The sequence below is a fragment of the Phodopus roborovskii genome, unplaced genomic scaffold, assembly GCF_943737965.1.
Source record: "Phodopus roborovskii unplaced genomic scaffold, PHOROB, whole genome shotgun sequence".
Lineage (NCBI taxonomy): Eukaryota > Metazoa > Chordata > Mammalia > Rodentia > Cricetidae > Phodopus > Phodopus roborovskii.
Window position 1 is genome coordinate 21840640 of NW_026126558.1, and position 19441 is coordinate 21860080.

Here is a 19441-nt window from a genome sequence, read left to right on the forward strand (position 1 = left end):
TGGAACCTGAGGGGCGAGGCCCGGCAAGGGCACTTCTAAGGTCCAGAGTCAGGCGGGCAGGACGAGCAGGGCGGGGCTTGGAGGCTGGGGAGCGGCACCAAGTACAATCAGGACCCCACTTGAGTTATTATCACCAGAAAAATACATCTAACTTACTGGAGCTATGTTTTCTGGTTATTTAATAAGTTATGATAATTAGTATTTACCTCGGCTAGCTTTAGGGAGCAATGAATAAGCTAGTGTACAGCTAGTGTACCAGGGCTCTATCCCAGGTAACTGTTAGGACACAGTGACTTTGCCAGTTTTGTGATAGCTTTTATTTTTATTTATTTATTGTTTTGTTTTTCGAGACAGGATTTCCCTGCATAGCCCTAGCTTGTCCTAGAACTCGATCTGTCGATCTGTAGACCAGGCTGGCCTCGAACTCAGAGATCCGCCTACCTCTGCCTCCCGAGTGCTGGAACTAAAGGCATGCACCACCACTGCCAAGATTCTGCTAGTTATTTGTTTGTTTGTTTGTTGTTTTTAAGATTTATTTATTATGGGCTGGAGAGATGGCTCAGAGGGTAAGATCACTGGCTGTTCTTCCAGAGGTCCTGAGTTCAATTCCCAGCAACCATATGGTGGCTCACAACCATCTATAATGAGATTTAGTGCCCTCTTATGGTGGGTAAGAATATTCAGGAATACATGCCAACAGAACACTGTATACATAATCTTTAAAAAAAAAGATTTATTATGTATGTATATTAAGTTCTGCCCGAATGCATCCCTGACATCAGAAGAGGCCACCAGTCTCATTACAGATGGTTATGAGCCGTCATGTGATTGCTAGGAATTGAACTCAGGACCTTTAGAAGGGCAGGCAATGCTCTTAACCACTGGCTGAGCTGTCTCTCCAGCCCCTAGAAGATTGTTTTGAAATATGAAAGACATGAAGGACTCCATAGGAGCTTGGACATTTTATTACTCACACAATGCCCAGTGTCTGCATCTTGCTTATAAGCAGTAGGTGTATGCATATATATGCAAACACAGTCCTGCTGGAGGCTGCAATGACCAGTTTCTTACTGGTACCTTCCTTGCCTTCCAAGCCCTATTTTCCTTTTCTGCTCCAATGCCTTCAAAGGAGGAGGGAGATGGCCAGTCCCGCCCACATCAGCATTTGCCTTTACAGTCTGCAGAACACCTGTTTCTTCATTTTATAAGGACAGCAGCCACATTGGATTGGAGCCCACTCAAGCTCCATTCTGACTTAATCCCATCCTTAAGGACCTTTGCTCACGCTCTAAGATTTAGCATATGAATTTTGGAGGATACTACTCAGGCAGTGACAAGTGCTGGGTTTGAGACCCACAGGCTGTTGCCTTTTTTTTTTTTTTTTTGGTTTGGACCACTCAGTATTCTCTGGTGACTTGCTTTCCTCTCAGAGCCTGCTTCTGAGGGACAGGGATTTCATCTTGGCAGTCTCCTGGCTGCCTGAACCCTGAGACAGCCTGGGTTCTGGAGTCAGTGCTGCTATTGCCGGATGGGAAGTACAGGGAGGAGGAGGGAGGACTGCCCACACTAAATTTAAGTGTCAGGGGGTTGGCCCACATGACATGCTTAGATTTGATAACTTCACATTCTTTCTCAGTGTAGCAGTTGATTCTTAGCTCCTACACTTCCAGTAGAACAGGACTGACTTTTAAATGAAATTAATTCCATTCTTCTCCTCACAGTTGTTGCTGAGGTTCTTTCCAGCCTGGTCCCACCTAGCCTATAGCCACTTTAGCCCCAAATGAACACACAGAGATGCTATAATAATTATTAAACTGTTGGCCAATGGCTTGGGCTTCTTATTGGCTAGTTTTGTCTTAATTACTAACCCATTTCTATTAATCTATGTGTTTCCACATGGTCTTATCTACTGGAGAACAAACGCCTGATGCGTCCTTTCTTCCCCATCCTTACATGGTGACTGACTGGCTGGCTCTCCTGCCTACCTTCCCCAGAATTCTCCTTATCTCCTAGTCCCACCTATCTTCCTGCCTTATTGGCCAACAGTGCTTTATTCATCAACCAATAAGACAAACATATACACAGAAGGACTACCTCCATCACAGCTCTGTCCTAGGTTGAATTCTGCTAGTTTTAAGAATGTGGCTTTTATTGTAAACCCAGGCTTGGACCAGTGAGCCACTTCAATTAGCCAATACAACCCACTAAAATCAGAGGATCAAACAGTAGTGTCCTGAGGTTCATGCCGAGACACATACTCTTAACAACTTATTAAGGAACCTTGGGCTTTTGCCTGTAACGACGAAACTTTGAGGTCAAACTGGTCCGCAGAGACCTGTCTCAAAACGATAGAACAGCTGAACAAGTAGGACAGCGGTAGAGTGTTTGCCTAGCATTGTTGAGACTTCAAGACTGATTTACAGAATTGTACAAAAACAATGGAAGAGGTTAAGTAGAGAACATACCCAGGTCCACGAGAAGCCAGTTTTTAAAGGGTATATCTTATATAACTATGTAGACCAGGCTGACCTTAAATTCAAGAGATTCTCTTGCCTCTGCCTCCCTAGTGCTGGGATTAAAGGTGTATCATTATACCTGGCTCCAAAACTAGTTCTAAGAATGGGGTTGCTGGGCAGTTAAGGGCACTGGCTGCTCTTCCAGAGGACCTGGTTTATAGTCAGCACCCACATGGCTCACAACTATCTCTAACGTCAGCACTGTGGATCCAATGTGGTCTTCTGGCCTCCATGTGCATATATGCAGGGAAAGCACCCATACATATTGAAAAAAGTGCAGCTGTTTTTGAATCTGCTTCAGAATGGCACCAAATCCATTTGTTCACCAATTGTGCAATTGCTTCTGTAATCCATCTTCCCTGCTACTGAAACTTGTTTCCAAGGAAAAGCAGCTGAGGTGTCTTGGAGTGATATGGTTGGGTGGGGTGATGGACAGGGAGGCAGAAAGCAAGGTTTCAAAGGCCAAGGTATCAGTTACAGTAAGTGAATGTGATGGCTATTCTTGGTTGTCAACTTGACATCAAGGTGACTAGGCACACCTATGACAGTCTGTGTGTGTGGGGGGGCAGGCTTTCTGTGGGTAGCCCTGGCTGTCCTGTATATTTGCCTGTCTCTGTCTCTCAAGTGCTGGTGGTATTAAAGGTATGCACCACCAACACCTGGCTTCTTTTATGTTTTTACATTTATGTTCATTTGTGGGATGGACCCTGAGGCACTTTGAGCAAGCCTGAAGCTGTTGGCTGGAACTCCTTGCCCCAAGGCTGTTGTTGGTACTCTTCCCATTTTAACAACACACCTCATGACAACACATCCCGTTGTTGGACCCTAATTCTGGGGTCCTAATGGACTAATGGGAGAGCCCCACGACACAAACACCAAAACCAGGAGATGCAACAAGCAAGAGGTGTTTATTGAATGAGTGCACTCGGGTGTCAGCGATCTCGGGGAAAGCTGCACACCCCCCAAAGGGTTCAGGCTCTCTTTTTATAGAGAAAGACTGCAAATCAGTATACATGCATGGGGCACAAGGTCATTGATTACAAAGTATGATCTCATGTTTGAGAGCTCACCCAGGTACGACCTGTTCTTATTCAAAGGATAAACCATAGAATGACTTGGGAAGTCCTCAGACTGTCCGTTGGCCAGGAGTGACCCAAACAGGGCTGTTCATCTGGGACCATTTGTTCCAGGGTTGGGGGCCTATTTCCTTGTTGTGGGCCAAGACCTGTGAGAAACTTTTTTCATACTCTTGCTTTCTCTTGGCTGTAACTAGCCCTATTTAACAAGATCAGTCTAGCATGGCCATTAGCCCCCCTCACCATAGTAACTTTCTTTGTTTTCATAATTTCTGTTCTCTCCTCCCATGTCAATGTTCATGCCTTATGATTTTTCTATATTCTGCTTGCAAGAATTATTCTCCTGCCCTTTTCTTACATCCTTGCTCTGCAAACTAAAATCTTTCATTCCCCCATTTCTTTTTGTGAGTTTTTAATCTTAAAACTTAAGGTCCCTCTCGTTGCTTGAGGGACTGATTGTGGTGGGTTAGAATTAGGGCTTGGGTTATAGATAGCCGATCTTTAATGAATTGGAGTAAGCAGTTAAGAATGCAAGGCCCAAAGGTGAGCACAAGGAGGAGGATGGTCAGGGGTCCTAATATAGTAGCCACCAAAGTGGTCATCCAGGGGGACTTATTGAACCATCTTTTAAACCAGCCCTGTTGGACTACTCTCTCTCTTTCTTGTTGACTGAGCCTTTCTCTAAGTTTTGCCATGGAGTTTGTGATAACCCCAGAGTGGTTAACATAAAAAAATTTCCCCTTTTCTTATATCCTTGCTCTACAAACTAAAATCTTTCACCGTGATCACACACACGAGAGGAGCTAAGCCTAAAATTCCTGTAATTTTACACTGTGCTGTAAGTCAGTATTTAAGCCCGTTCTTTCCCCTCAATAAACGGCATTCGGCATTTGGTGTTTCGACATTGCCATTAAACGAATGACCTTTGCCCGATTCGTGGAACAGATCATAGCGTGGGAGCTACATGCATGCATGTCTGTGTATGTGTGCATTTGTGTGCAACTTCTGGGAGTTATTTTCTCCTCCTGTCATGTGGTATTCTCTGTCATCAGGTTGGAGGTACCTGCTGAGCCTCCCATAGGCCCAAAAACCTGTGTTTGATTAGGGAGTCACTAAAACTAAAGAACTGTTGCAGACTGGAGACATGACAATCAAAGTAACACACAGTACTGGGTACCATAGGCCAGAATGCATGGCATCACCTGTACTGGCTTGGTAGGGGTGTTGGTCTTGATCTCATATTGATTTCCTGACAAGGAGGGCCAGACAGTGGCCACCCAAAGAGCCTTGTATAGTAAGACAGATAATCATGAAAGAATTTAAGGATGATAGAGTGCCTGCTAGAAACAGACATGTCAAGATAATGGAACAAGTGTGGAAAACACTAATAATTAAGAAAGGTGGCCAAGGGGAGATAAGCTTTTGAAATCTACATTAGGCAGGTCTCACACTGGCTGAAGCTGGTTCAGCAATTCTTGAGCCCCAGCTTCCCCCCAGTGCTGACATTGCAGCCACCACACTGTTTCTTCAGTGTTTTTGAAACTTTCCTGAAAGTCTGAAACTATATCCACATTCTAAAAATCAAGAAACAATGTCTAAAAGCAAATTTTTATTTACAATATAAAGGTTACAAAGGCATATATACTTTATATATATATATATATATAATACCCTTAAGTTACAAGTTTTCATTGTAATATACAATGCTCTATGTTGATGTGCAACCCAAGGGAAGTGTTGTCTAAACATCTGTATTAATAGAGTATACATAAAGCTTCTTTCAAAAGTAAGACCACATACTGCTGTTTTATGTCATGGATCTTGGATTTGGTAGCCAGAAAACTTGCGACAGTTAAGTAAGACTTGAACAGAAGTCTTATTTAAAGGATTCTAAAAAGAAAACAAAGCCTGCAACAACCAAGTGGTAGAAATATATTCTTTTTTGAGACAATTTCACACACTCAAGCTGGCTTGATATTCACTACATTCACTGAGGATAGCTTCTTCCTGTCTCCCGCCTTCCAAATGAGTGCTAGGTTCACAGATGTGGCCTCCATACCTGGTTTTATATGGTATTAGGGACTTCCTGTACGTGAGGCAAGTCTTCTTTCAACTGAGTTACATCACCAGCCTTGCTGAAGCTAGCTTCCACAGTTTTACATTAGAAAAAAGAACAGAGTGGGAAATAATACATACATGTCAGTGATATCAGTGTGCATAGAGGAAAAAATGTGCTCTAAAAAACTTCAGATCTGGCACCAAAAAGAAAAGAGATAAAGAGATAGGTTGGGCACTGAGATCTCCATGTGAACTCACCCAACAGACTGTAACCATAACAGGGATACCTTGTGCTGAACCCAGTGCCTAGGCTATAAGTGAGGATTGAAGAGACTGGGCCAACCTGAACTTTTTTTTCCTCTCCAGTCCTATTAATTCAGAAAACAACCGCAAGATGCAACAAATGCCGACTGGTGACAGGACTCAACAGAAGGAAAGCACTTCTTGTGTTCTGAAGGACTGGACCTGCAGCAATACTATGTGCTGGTTTTGATAAAATACAGTAATGAGCACCTGATTGTCAAAGGGTAGTTTAAAGAGCAAGACACTGAAGGTATGACCTCATTCTCACACATGATTCCAGTACACTTGAAAACAAGTGGAAAGAAGAAGCCTACGTAACTACATCCTTATGCCACCCCCACCACAGAGAGCTCAGGTGCTGTTTGGGAATGAATAAACATGTCTGTTTGTCTTTCCTTAGGCAGCCCAGCCCAGACTGGCTAAGTGTCTGTAACCCAAGGGATCCAATTTTGCTCTCTTAGGCATTAAAAACAATAAAAATCTACATTTATGGTTGCTCAAGTGCTTGAACAGTAATGTTGGCTTTTAAGTACAGGAATTTGATGCGATATGAAAAGTCTTAGGTAGTTACAAGATTTAGCTTTTCAGCAGAGTATGTTTTAATATTTGATATTCTAATGACACCTGTTTATTACAAAACTTTTAAGTTTTTCTCCCTTTTGTAGGCTGTCATTATTTGTATCAAAAACAAAGAATTTGAAAAGGCTTCAAAAATTTTGAAAAAAAAAAAAATACATGTCCAAGGACCCTACAACTCAGGTAAATCTGATATATTTTTATTCCTGTGACTTAATCCACCTCACTGCCTTTGGTAGAGCAGTAACAAGAGGGTTCTTTGTTGAGACTGTCATTTACCCCAGGTGTGGGAGGATACACCATTAACTCCAGCACTTGGGGAGAGAGATGCAGGCAGATCATTGCAAGGCCAGTCTGGTCTACATAGTGCTTCCAGACCAGCCAGAACCTTTGCTTAAAAAAAAAAAAAGTAAGCATTCACCTTTAAATACCCAACATCTTGTCTGTGATCCCAACCTCTGAGAGCTGAAGCAAGGGGACTGCCAGTTTGGGGCTTGCCTTGGGCTCTGTGGAGAGCTGTAAGGCCAGCCTAGGAGACACAGTGAGACTGTCTTAAAACATGCTTCAAGCATGTTTGTGGTGATGCACGCCTTTAATCCCAGTACTCGGGAGGCAGAGGCAGGCGGATCTTTGTGAGTTTAAGGCCATCCTGGTCTACAGGGTAAGTTACAGGACAGCCAGGGCTATTAGACAGAGAAACCCTGTGGTGAAAGACTAATCAACTGACAAAACCAATCAACACACACACATGCCAATTGGTATTTGAGAGCAAAGATAATTTGCAAAAGGCATATTTATATTTTAAACTCACACTCAAAAAATTTTTGAGCTGAGTTTAATGTATCCTAGGTTGACCTCAAACTCTTTGTATAGCTGAGGATGACTTTGAACTTCTGATCTTCCTTGCCTCACACCTCCTTAACATACTCTACTCCACATACTGTAGCTGGTCAGATGGTTCAGTGGTTAAGAACACTGGCTGTACCTGCAGAGGAGCTGGGTTTTAGTTCCCAGCAACTACATGATGTCTTCTAACCCTCTGTGAATTCAGTTCTGAGGATCTGGTGCCCTCTTCAGGCTTCCTTGGGCACTAGGTGTGCATATGATGTACATGTAGGCAAAAACTCATATACATAAAAACAAATCGATCCAGTCACCCAAAGTGGGATGGAAAAGTAGAGGTGGTAAGAAAATGTTCAAGTTTATAGTTTCAAAGTGGGGCACAGCTATGACACCTGGCACTTAGTTGGAGGCAGGAAGACTAATTTGAGGCTGACATAGGTTATACGAGAGAGTATGTCTAAAAACCAAGAAGAAACCCAAAACTTATTATTCTGAAATCATAGGGGCTGGGAATACATGAGTATATAGCTTGGTGGTACTAACCGTATGCTTAGCATGCTCCCAGCCCTGCCTGAGATCAATGCCAATGCCTAACATTAAAAAAGAATAAAAACTCATGTTTTATTAACCATAATTTTTCTAGTTGATTTGGCCACTGCTGGAAAGATACAAGAAAATAATGTGATCCCTGTGGCTATTCACTGAACCTCAACCTGAAATTCTCACCTTTGATAAGCAGCACCTTTGTGCTGCTGCTGCTGCTGCTGCTGCTGCTGAGATTGCTGTGGGTTTGTGTTTGCTTTCAGCAGTAATCCAGAGGGGCCCAGGCTTTGCTCATGCTGAATGGGCGCTCTACTACTGAGCTATATACCTCCAGGCCATTTCATTTCTTAAAAAGGGGGAATAGGTTTCAGATCTGCTACTTGGGAATGAATGACTTCCACTTATGTCACTATAGTGTGGAACAACTATGTTGCTTCAAGATACATAATCCTGACATGCATGATTTCTACCTGTCATTACACTCTTATCAATGTCTGTGATGTGTCCACAGTGAAGTGTGGAGCTCAAAGACAGTTCAGGATTAGCTGCCATCAGCTTTTAGGATTATGTAGAAATTAAAAATCATTCTAGGAGCTGGGTGCTGGTGGCCTTTAATCCCAGCACTCTGGAGGCAGAGGCAGGTGGATCTCTGTGAGCTCCAGGCCAGCCTGGTCTACAGAGCAAGTTCCAGGACAGTTAGAGCTGTTACATGGAGAAACCCTGTCTCAAAAAACCAAAAGTCACTATAGATTACTAAGTAATTAAAATAAGGGCATGGAGAAGGAACTATGGGAAAATGCAGAGTTTCTTTCATCTTCAGCATAGGGAAAGCCACAAAACAACTGTAATGTCATGGAAAGTGTCCTAAACTCACAGTAGACTATAATGCCACCTGATCTGTGTGCCTGACAGAAACATTTGAAAGAATGAGCATGACTTTTATAAAACTCAACTAAAGTTTATGCAACCTCAAATTTATTTAATTTTTTTGAAACAGGATCAAATGTAGTATGTACTACATATTAAAATCCACCCAGAGCGATGTGCTTTTAAGAACTAAGTGACCTGCATTTTGATTTCTCATTAGAGATAAAGAGCTTGTTTACTACCTTCCTTTCCTGGGCCACTGGACATGGGTGCTGGAATCCAAACCCCAGTCCTCATGGTTGAGCAGCAAGCCACCACTGAGCCCAGATTTCTTTTTGTTCTTGTTTTACTTCTCTTTGTAGTCCTGAACATCCTGGAACTTGCTCTTCAAACCAGATTGGCATCAAACTTACAGAGATCTGTCTGCTTCTGCCTCTGCCTCCTGAGTGCTAGGAGTAAAGGTGTGCACCACCACTGTCCCAAGCCCAGCTTTCTAAGGAGCCAGTTCATTTTGGCACCTAGAACTGCTGACAGCCACTTGGGGATGGAAGCAGACTGTTTGGATAGTTTAAATACACTGTACAACCAACAGCTTGAAGCAGTGAGAATAATAAATTATGATCAAGGTAGGTGTCCAACAAAGATACAAAAGAACAGAGAAAGTGCTGGAGTCTCTTCCCTGAACTCTTCAGAACTCTTTTAGCAGATGGGGTTTCCGATAGAAGTTGCATAGCAGTTTGGAAGATGATTTACATTAAAACACATGGGCAGATCCTTTGATGGATAGGAAACAAATCCACATGCATTTAAACTAAACAAGAAGTCTTCGAGTTTCTTACAAAACTTTTAAGAAATCAGTAATTTTCTCCACACAATTCTGTTCATCCGAATAACTCATAGTAAAAGCTTTTTTTTTGGGGGGGGGAGGTAATAGAATCATGTTCAGATATTACACAGCCTAATAATTTTTGGTGATAATAATTTCTTATTTTGAAAGAATAAATTTTGGTTTATCAGCTAAGTGCATTTATTCAGCCAAACAAAAGACAATGTTAGCTTTTTCTTGGCTGCAGAGATTCTCTACATATAAAAAAATAAATAATCCAGTCTCTCCTACCATGCAAATAATTTCCAGTAACAAACTGAGAATTCAGAGAAAAATAAAAATCAAAAAACCCCACCAGGTACTATCAGACTTACTCTAGTCTAAAAGTGCTAAATGTGGCTTCAAAATAGGCAGATGACATTTAAAATAACATTTCTCATTGCCTATACATGTCCTGATATTTAACCTAAAACTTTTACAAGTTGTGACTTTAGTCATAATTATCTAATAAATGCAGCATACAGCATACAGAAGCCAGCCCTTCCTTTTTTCCTTCCTTCCTTGGTTTTTTGAGACAGTTTCTCTGGCTGGCCTCAAACTCACAGAGATCCACCTGACTGTGGTGCCTCCCAAGTGCTGGGATTAAAGATGTTCACTACCACTGCCTGGCCACATGAACATTTCTTTATATAAAATATTTGATACCAATTTCTAGGCAAAGCTTGTTGATAACATCAGTTTCCTTTAGTCCTCTTTCTTGTGGGGCAGGAGACTTCTCATGCCCAGGGCTGGCCATCCAGGTATGGAATGCAAAGGTACCTAGAAAGTAGTCCATCTGAACTGGGTGCTCTGCAGTTTCCTTTCCACTCAAACCCAGGATCCCACAACATCCTCAACAATTTTCAAAAGAAAAAGACAATTTAGCTGATTCTATAAAAGAGGTGAATTATCAAAGATATCCAATTTTAGTTATGACTTGAAAATATTTTACCATCTTTTGGCATTTGAGTACAAAATTAATAATACAGGTACGTGTCAAGGTATCCCACACTCACAAAAAGCATTTCACTTGTGGTTTGAAAAATTGACACATTTAGTTGACTGAGTGCTTCTCAAACAAGCAGCTTCCGGCCCTTGCTCTCGGGCTGTTAATGACAAAGAAATTACCCATAGGCCTTCATTTTACATCATGACCCAAATGTCAGTATTAAAAACCCCATAGGCCATAGTCCTTAGACAAAACAGATGCACACCTTACCTGTCCCTAGTCATCACACTGCTTACAGCTCTGCTAAGGGATCAATGGCAAAAAGTCCTTTCACACCAGTATGGAAGACTTCAACTCTACTACTGAACCATGAGTCATCCATATCTCCTCGTAACAAGAGCACTCAAGCACTCCGCCTGAGGTTATCTGTTGTAATGTAGTTCTGCTTTCTGATCTTGGCTGGACCTTTAAAATACATCATTTGGTTTTGGTGCTCCAATACCTATTTGAAGGTGAGGTGGGAGGGGCATTCCTCCCTAGCCTTTGTATACTGTTAGTCTCACTGCAGAGAGCAGAGGGAGGCCTGATGCACAGACAGCAGAGGGCAGTGGGGTCACCACCTCTACTTGGGTATCTGCCAACAGTCAAGGCACCCAAACTACACAGCTCAGGTTCTGCATGAACAGCTGTGTTTTCTTTCCTTTTCTCCTCCTACCCCATTTGAAGCTTCATAACCCTGTGTGGATAGAAACCTAGAAAATGAGAGCTATTTCTAAACATTTTTTTTTTTTTTTTCAGACAGAATAGAAAACTCAAAGTCAATGTTTCTTTTTTTTTTTTTTTTTTTTTTTCAGATTTAGGGACTGTGCTAATCTGGACATTTTATGTAGAAAGACTATTTCAAATGTTTCTACATACATCTATTTCCTTCCAAACCAGGAAAAGCAAGCTGAGTATGATTTTCCAGGCCACAAAACCAGAAAGCACCCTGATGCAGTCATGATGACACTTGGCCATACTGAACAAAAGCAGATGACTGTCATGGTCTGTCTTATCCCTTGCCCACTCAGGGTGTGTTGGGAAGCCAATGTTAAAGTGTGAGCTGAAGGCAATTCATCCTTACTACTCTGGAGCCATAAAAGTCCAATGCTAGGATCTTTCCTGGACTCACAGTGCCCTGTGCACTTGACATAGCATCTGTGCTACAAAACTAACAAATGATCCACAAAGTCACTACTGAAAGATGCCACTAAAGAACCAACCTCCAGGATGACTCCTTAAAGCTATGGTATCCCTAGAATGGCAGTGAGATCCAGTCATCTAAACAGTCACTCATAAAGCTCCAATGACCCTGACACCAAAGGCACATTTGGTAAGCAATAAGAAATGGCTTAGCTTAAAATGAGGATCTTTCTTTCCAAATAAACCTTAGACCGTCCCTGGCTCCTACCAAATATAAACTCAATAAAAAAACTAAAGGAAGCAAAGCTCCCTTTTAAGAGCAGCGGTTTCCAACTTGCTTTTCCAGTGGGCCAACCACAAAGAGGGGGAGTGAAGGCAAAGGCAACCAGAGAGTGGCAGAGGTATGGGGAAGGGTGAGGTCGGCGAGAGCCAGAGAGCATGAAAGAACCCTCTGGGGAAGAACAGGTAAAGAGAGTAACACTGCGCGCAATCCACCTATGTAGGATGCCTGCAGGAGGGGTTGCTGCACACTAGCATCTGGGGAGGACAGTTATCCTAGTAAAAACACAAGGCTAACAAATCCTACAGGAAGAAAAAGAGAACTTCTTTTGGCTATTTGTTTATATCCAAAGAGAAACCGAAAGAGCTAGCTTTCATCATGGGAAATAAACATAATTGGAGATCACATTATAAAATAAGACTATAAATCACAACTTCAATTTGGAGCTCACTATAGTTCTAGAATTTCTGACCAAGGTTGTGTGGGTAAGGTCAGCCCATCTTGAAACCCTGTTGGTTCAGCAGCAATCTGCAGGTCCTTGGGAAGGCACTATGATGGAGGAGAGCAAGGGTTTCTTTTTGTGCTTCTTGTTGTTGTTGCTTTTTTAAAATTTTCATGTTTTTGAGGTGTAAATACTTTTTGTGACAGTCAAAGCTCTCTCTTGACTCTTGCTGCTCATACAAGCAGTCCCATTCGAGTAACTTTGGCAGATAAGAATGTGTGCAACACAAATACAATCGGCTTTGGACAAGAATGCAGGTCCACAGTCTGTGGAGAAAGGACATGAATTATTACTATAATATACACACACTTCAATAAACAAAGGCATTAAGTAAATTTAGGTATGATGTCCCACTTTGAGTGCTGGGATTAAAGGTGTATGCCACCACCACCCAGCTACATCTAGCTTTTTTAATGTAGATTTTTTTTGGGGATTGAATTCAGGTACTCATACATGTGGAGCAAACACATAACTCTCTCTTCAGTTCTCACATAAAACTTTAAAAAAAGAGAATGTTTTTCTAATATGGGGAAAACAAACAAAAAATCAACCGTGCCAGGTGGTGGCGCTGCATGCCATTCAGGAGGTAGAGGCAGGTGGATTTCAAGTTTGAGGTCAGTCAGGTCTAGAGATTGAGTTTCAGGACAGCCAGAACTATGCAGAGAAATCCTGTCTTGAAAACAAACAAACTAGAAAGAAAATGAATCCAGCCCCAGTGCCATCCTGAAAACAAATGAACAATGTACTAACTCTCTAAAGGAATGCCAAATGTTAGGCCATAGGAATTGAGAAGCAGAGAGAGGGTTGGAGATGTAGCTCAGTCCCCAGCAACATCCAGCAACATAAAGGAAAGCAAGCAAGCAAGCAAATGAACGAACAGAAGCAATGTGAAAGACAGAGACAACTAAGACAGACTCATGTCATGCAGGGTGCCATCCAACAGACAGTTCATGGTTTTCAAAAACATTCTCACCAGTTCTCCCTCAGGACCACCAAAATCTAGATAGAGATTTCTGATTCCATCATCAGCAGACATCTTCAGCCGTTCAAAAGGATAACGGTACAATATGCTGCTCGAGCCTCCATTGTCTCTGGAGATAGTGAACCCATGGTCATAGTGGATGGTGAATCTTACCTCTTGGCCACTTAAGGTACAGCCTATTGAAGACAAGAAAAGTCATATAATAAAAATCCTATTTTAGTTATCAAGTAGAAAAGAAGTCTTCTGGTTTCAAACATGAAAAACAATCTTTTCTTGAGAATTTGAGGCCCAAGCTACATAAAATATCCTAAAATAAAATTTTAAAAGATTTATTATTCTACAGTTTGACAGTACAAATACTAAAATTGGAATGATACAGGGAAGATTAGCATGACACTGTGCAAGGATGACATGCAAATTCATGAAGCAGTACGTATTTTTTAAAGAGGCCTATTATTTTTATTTGGAGACAGGTTCAATGTACCCCAGTCTGGTCTGTAATTATGTACCCCTCCTTATCTTCCTGCTTGTGTATCTTGAGTGTTAGAACTATAAATGTGGGCTAAAGCCAGGCTGAGTTTTCTTTCTTTTTGAGACAGATCTTCCTTATATAGCCCTGGATAGCCTGGAACTTGATATGTAGACCAGGCTGACCTCGAACTCATAAAGATCTACTTGCTTCTACCTTTGGAAAGCAGGATTAAAGGCATATGCTGCCACCACATCTGGAATTAAGTATAATTTAACTATATGTGTATATATCTGTGTGGTTGTGTGGCATGTGAATGCAAGGGTCCAAAGAGATCTAAGTCCCCTTGGAGCTTGAGTTGCAGTTGATTATGAGTTATCTGTCATGGGTACTGGGAATTGAAAATGGGTCCTTTGCAAGAGCAGTACATGCTCTGAACTACTGGGTCCAGTCTCCTGCCCCCTAAAACTACTTTTGCTCAAGCCAGCATCTTGATTGAGATGAGATAGGATATAGTCTAACTCTTCTTGACCTCTGTCTGACTCAGTTCAACTGTATGTAAACTTTGTGTAGTGAGGGGAAGATAAAAGGGAATCCTCTGCTCTCAGACTTTACAAATCACTAATTGTACAAGGTACAATTGTGTACACTGTATAACACACAATTACACTTGAAACTAAGCTAAGGCTGAAGTCAAGAAAAGGTTTCTAGGATGGGAATTCAGATAGGCCCTAAAGAAAAGATAAAACTAGCTAGATGGTGGTGGTGCATGCCTTTAATACCGCACTCTGAAGATAGAAGCAGGTGGATCTCTGAGTTCCAGGCCAGAGACATCTACAAAGTGAGTTCTAAGACAGCCAGAACTGTTCCCCAGAGAAGCCCTGTCTTGAAAAACCAGCCAGCCAGCCAGCCAGCCAACCAACCAACCAACCAACCAACCAACCAAAAAAGATCAAACTAAACAGACAGGGAGATGTGGAGAGAAGTGTTCAAGTGGGCAAGAAGGAAGGGCAAAGGCAGAAAGATGTCCTTCAGAGTTATAACATGCTCTGGTTGGTATCTGGGAAGGAGATAAATGAGGTCTTAGGTTTAATCCCTAGTGCCAGAGAACAGAAAACAAATACTGCCAGTCCCACCCTCCAAAACAAAGGTGGGCTGCAAGATGACTCAGCAGGTAAATGGTGCTTGCCAGCAAGCCTGTCCCATCCCCAGATCCATTTGGTGGGAGATGACAGACTCACAAATTGTCCTCTGACTTCTATATACAACACATGCATGTACTCTCACAGGCTAATGTAATTTAAAAAAAAAATTAAAGCTCAACCAAACTAAGATACATCAGAATTGACAAAAACACAGAAACTCTGATAGCTGGGCATGGGGACACATGCCTACAATCTCAGCACTTAGTTAAATAGCTGAGACTGCAGAATCAGCAATCTGAGTCTAGCCTGGGCTACAGAGTGATGCCTGGAGATTATGGCAGAGCTATTGCTTTTCCATTTTAACAAGAAAGGCTCTTGAAGCAGGTCATCACATATAACCAACATATTCTCTCACTGGAAATGCAAAAACTCCTACTAGTTAATGTAGCTGTATGTTTGGGAAACTGGCAAAAAGAAAAACAGATAAATATTGGTAGTAGCCTTCTCTGCACTATTTGAAGTGAGCTTTGAACAACTAACTCGTAGTTATCCTCAGAGGCAGAGGAGGGACCTAGTGGGTAAAGAGTAAGCATGGGTGCATCAGCTTCCTGCAGTAGTCCATGCACTCTACTCTCTCTAAATGAGCAGCTGAGGGAGACGTGCGGGTGACAGCTTGCCCTGACAAAGCACCCAGATCACTGTCCTAACATCTCTAAAGCCAGTGTGCAGTGAAGAGATGGAGTTTAAAGGGGGAGAAAAATTCAAAGATGGCTGGAGAAGGTGCCAAGCAGGCAGTGGAGTAACTGGCAGTGTGTGAAGGTCAGATAGTCACAGCCAGGAAAGGAAAGTCATCAATCCAACTATGGGCTCGTGTGAAATTCCTCTCACATGGCAGGCAAGCACTGAGCTACATTCCAAGGCCCTGAGATTTCTCACATGTTCTATTTGGAACTGTGTTGCCTCAAGAGGGAAGGAAAGCAAAGCAAATGTAAGAAGAGGTACTTTGAAAAACAGAATCCCCCCACCCCAGCCACCTGCCCCAAGATAGGATTTCTCTGTGAAGCACTGGCTGTCCTGGAACTTATTTGTAGACCAGGCTGGCCTTGAACTCAGGGATCTAACTACCTTTGTCTCCAGATAGGCTGAGCCACTACAGCCTGGCTGAAAAAAAGAATCTTGTTTATGGTGGAGCAGGGAAGATCATACTGAATATGTTTAGCTCTAGATACTGAGCATGTGTTTTGTGGTATCACACACACACACACACACACACACACACACACACACACTTGAGCTACAGTGGGCATGTGCAAGTCACAGGACAAGTTTGGAGTTGGTTCCCTTACTCTATCAAGTGGATATCGTTATTGCATTCAGGCTATCAGGGATTCTCACACACACTGAGCCATCACACACTAGCCCTATATTATTTTATATTTTGTTTCATTTGTTTTTATTTTATGTGGATAACTGCTTTGTCTGCATTTATGTCTGTATACCATGTATAAGCCTGGTGCCCAGAAAGTGTCATTGGATCCCTTGGGACTGGGATTACAGATAGTTGTAAGACTCCTTGTGCATACTGGAAATCAAACTTATGACTTCTGAAAGAGCAGCCAGTGCTCTTAAACACTGAGCCATCTCTCCAGCCCCTTATTTTATTTTACTCTAGAGCCAGTCTTTGTGTAGCTCAGGCTAGTCTGTATAGCCGAGAATGACCTTGGACTTCAGATTCTCCCATGTCTACCTCTCAAATGCTGTGTCCTCTATAATTTCAGCTTCTAATTTGACACAGTCTAGTATCATCTGTGGGAATCTTAATCAAGGGACTGCCCAGATCAGGCTGGCCTGTGACCATGTCTGTGAAGAACATGATTAATGATTGATGTGGGAGGATTTAGGCTGAGTATGACCTAGGAGCAAGCCAGCAAACTTCTATAGTTTTCGCCTCGAGTTCCTGTCCTGACTTCTCTCAGTGATGGATTGTGACATGGAATTATAAGGCAAATAAGTTCTTTCTTCCCCAAAGTAGCTTTGTAGCTTTTGGTCACAGTGTTTTATTTTATTAAAGCCACAGACAGGAAACTAGAACATGCTGGAATTACAGTAATACACCATCATATCTGGCCTATGTGATGCTGGGGATTAAGCCCAGGTCCTTATGCATAGTAGGCAAACATTCTGTCTTCAAGAGCAACACTGTCAGCTGGGTGTTAGTGGTGCATGCCTTTAATCCCAGCACTTAGGAGGTAGAGGCAGGCAGATCTCTGAGTCTGATGCCAGCCAGATCTACGAAACAAATGGTAGGCAGGGTAGCCAGAGAAACCCTGTCTCCAAAAAAAAAAAAAAAAAAAAAAAAAAAAAAGAACTGTGATTGGAAAAGAAACCCTTTGTCCTTTAGGCTCTTAGGCTCCAGCAGACACATACCTCTTCATGTATTTCTAGTATTTGGTTTAAGAGGGTGTGGTGGTACATGCCTATAATCCTGGTGCTTAGGAAGCTGAGGGAGAAGGATCAGGAGTACACTACCATCCTGGATACATAGGAAGTTTGAGATCAGCCTGACTTTAGAACAATATATCTCAAAAAACAAAATGAAAAACATTTTAGTTTAAATTGAAAGAAAAAGACATTGCAGGGCCAGGCTTGACACAAGTATTCAGTGAGGAAAGATCCTTAATTGAGAGAATGTCTTTATAAAATCAAGGCTAAGCAAGCCTGCAGGGCACTTTCTTAGTAATTGATGGGGGAGGGCCCAGCCCATTGTGGGTGGTGCCATCTCTGGGTTGGTGATCCTGGGTTCTACAAGAGAGTAAGTTGAGCAAGCCAGTAAGCAACATCTCTCCTTGGCCTCTGCATCAACTCCTGCTCCATCCAGGTTCCTGCCCACTGATTTCAATGATGAACTGTTCCATAGAACTGTGAGTGAAATGCTTTGGATCATGTTCTACCACAGCAATAGAAACACTAAGACAGGGATTATTTGGGAGAGAGAAGAGGAAGAGTATGGGAACAAATGAGTGTAATGGGGGATGAATATGAATAAAGCATAATGATATGCATGTATGAAAATGTTATGATGAGTATTTGGGGAGGTGACTCAGCAGTTAAGAGCACTGGCTGTTCTTGTTTTGATCCCAACATCCACTTGGCAGTTCACAACTGTCTGTGACTCCAGTTCCAGTTGATCCAATACCCAATTCTGGCTTCTATGGGCATTGCACACATGTAGTTCACATACTCACACGTAGGCAAAACACTCACATATAAAATAATAAAATGCTGTAATGAAATTTAAACATTTAATGTAGTCTTGGTGGACACTGTTAACTTCAGTATAATCCATGCCAGCAGGTATTATCACCATTCCTCTCCCTGACACTCTTTAGGTCCATGACACTCACCATCTGCACAAAGCTAGTTTTCTTTCCATTGATCTGGTTACTGTGTCTTAAACTCACGAAGGGACATTGGCTTTTTCACATCATATGGGGAATTACTGAATAGAAAAGCCTTTTAAAAGTAACTTTTTTTCTTTTTTTTCTGTGTAATAGCCCTGGATGTCTTGGAACTTGCTCTGTAGACCAGACTGGCCTCAAACTCAGAGATCTGCCTCAGACTAAAGGGTGTGCCACCACTGCCCACCTTAAAGGTAACTTCTTAAGAAGCCCCTAATATTAACATCTTTAGTAAAGCCAGGAGGAGAAGAGATTTATTCACTAAGGGGTCAATCATTGTTATACTGAAATGAATGTAACCATGTTACCTATTCTGTACCTTTACATGTATGTGTGGGTACATGCACAAGTACACATATGTAGATGACAGAGGACAAACCTTGGGAATTGTTCCTCCCTGGTTGCTATCTGTCTTAATTTTTAGAAAGGTTATCTTGTTGGTCTAGCCACTGAGTCCCAGGGATTCTTCTTTACCTTTCTGGGTCTGGAACTACATACATGAGCCAGCATAGCTGTATTTAGAGGTAGACATGGGTTCTGGGGAGGAAGGGACAGACAGATGAACAGATGGATGGACAGACACTGACCCAGGCTCTTTTGAGAATTGCAGGGCAACTTTGGAGGGAGAAGGTCCCTAGAACTATGCCAGAAAAAAGCTGGGGTAGAATTCCTGCTTAATAGAGTAAGAAAATCCATCCTATCAAGGCTAACCAACAAGCTAATTGCAGAGGTAATAGGACACTGCACTCTTCTCACAGCTCTTGGTCAGGGATAGGAAATAAGTCTTATTTACTTTTATCTCTCACAAAGCTTAGCTCTTGGTAAAC

General features: G+C 42.1%; 1 protein-coding gene and 1 non-coding gene across 2 annotated transcripts in view; one reads left to right on the forward strand and one right to left on the reverse strand.

Moving 5' to 3' along the window:
- Nucleotides 1–12354: 12354 nt before the first annotated feature.
- Nucleotides 12355–19441, reverse strand: part of Sntb2 (syntrophin beta 2) — a 69994-nt gene continuing 62907 nt past the window's right edge. Inside the window, exons 6-7 of the mRNA XM_051201465.1 lie at nt 13534–13718; nt 12355–12826 (exon numbers count right to left, since the gene is read on the reverse strand). Of these exons, the coding sequence (XP_051057422.1) occupies nt 12734–12826; nt 13534–13718 (278 nt within the window). The 3' untranslated portion in view covers nt 12355–12733. The remainder of the gene's footprint in view (nt 12827–13533; nt 13719–19441) is intronic.
- LOC127234774 (U6 spliceosomal RNA) lies at nt 13881–13983 on the forward strand. The gene has a single exon (XR_007835598.1). It is a non-coding gene; the product is annotated as a U6 spliceosomal RNA (small nuclear RNA).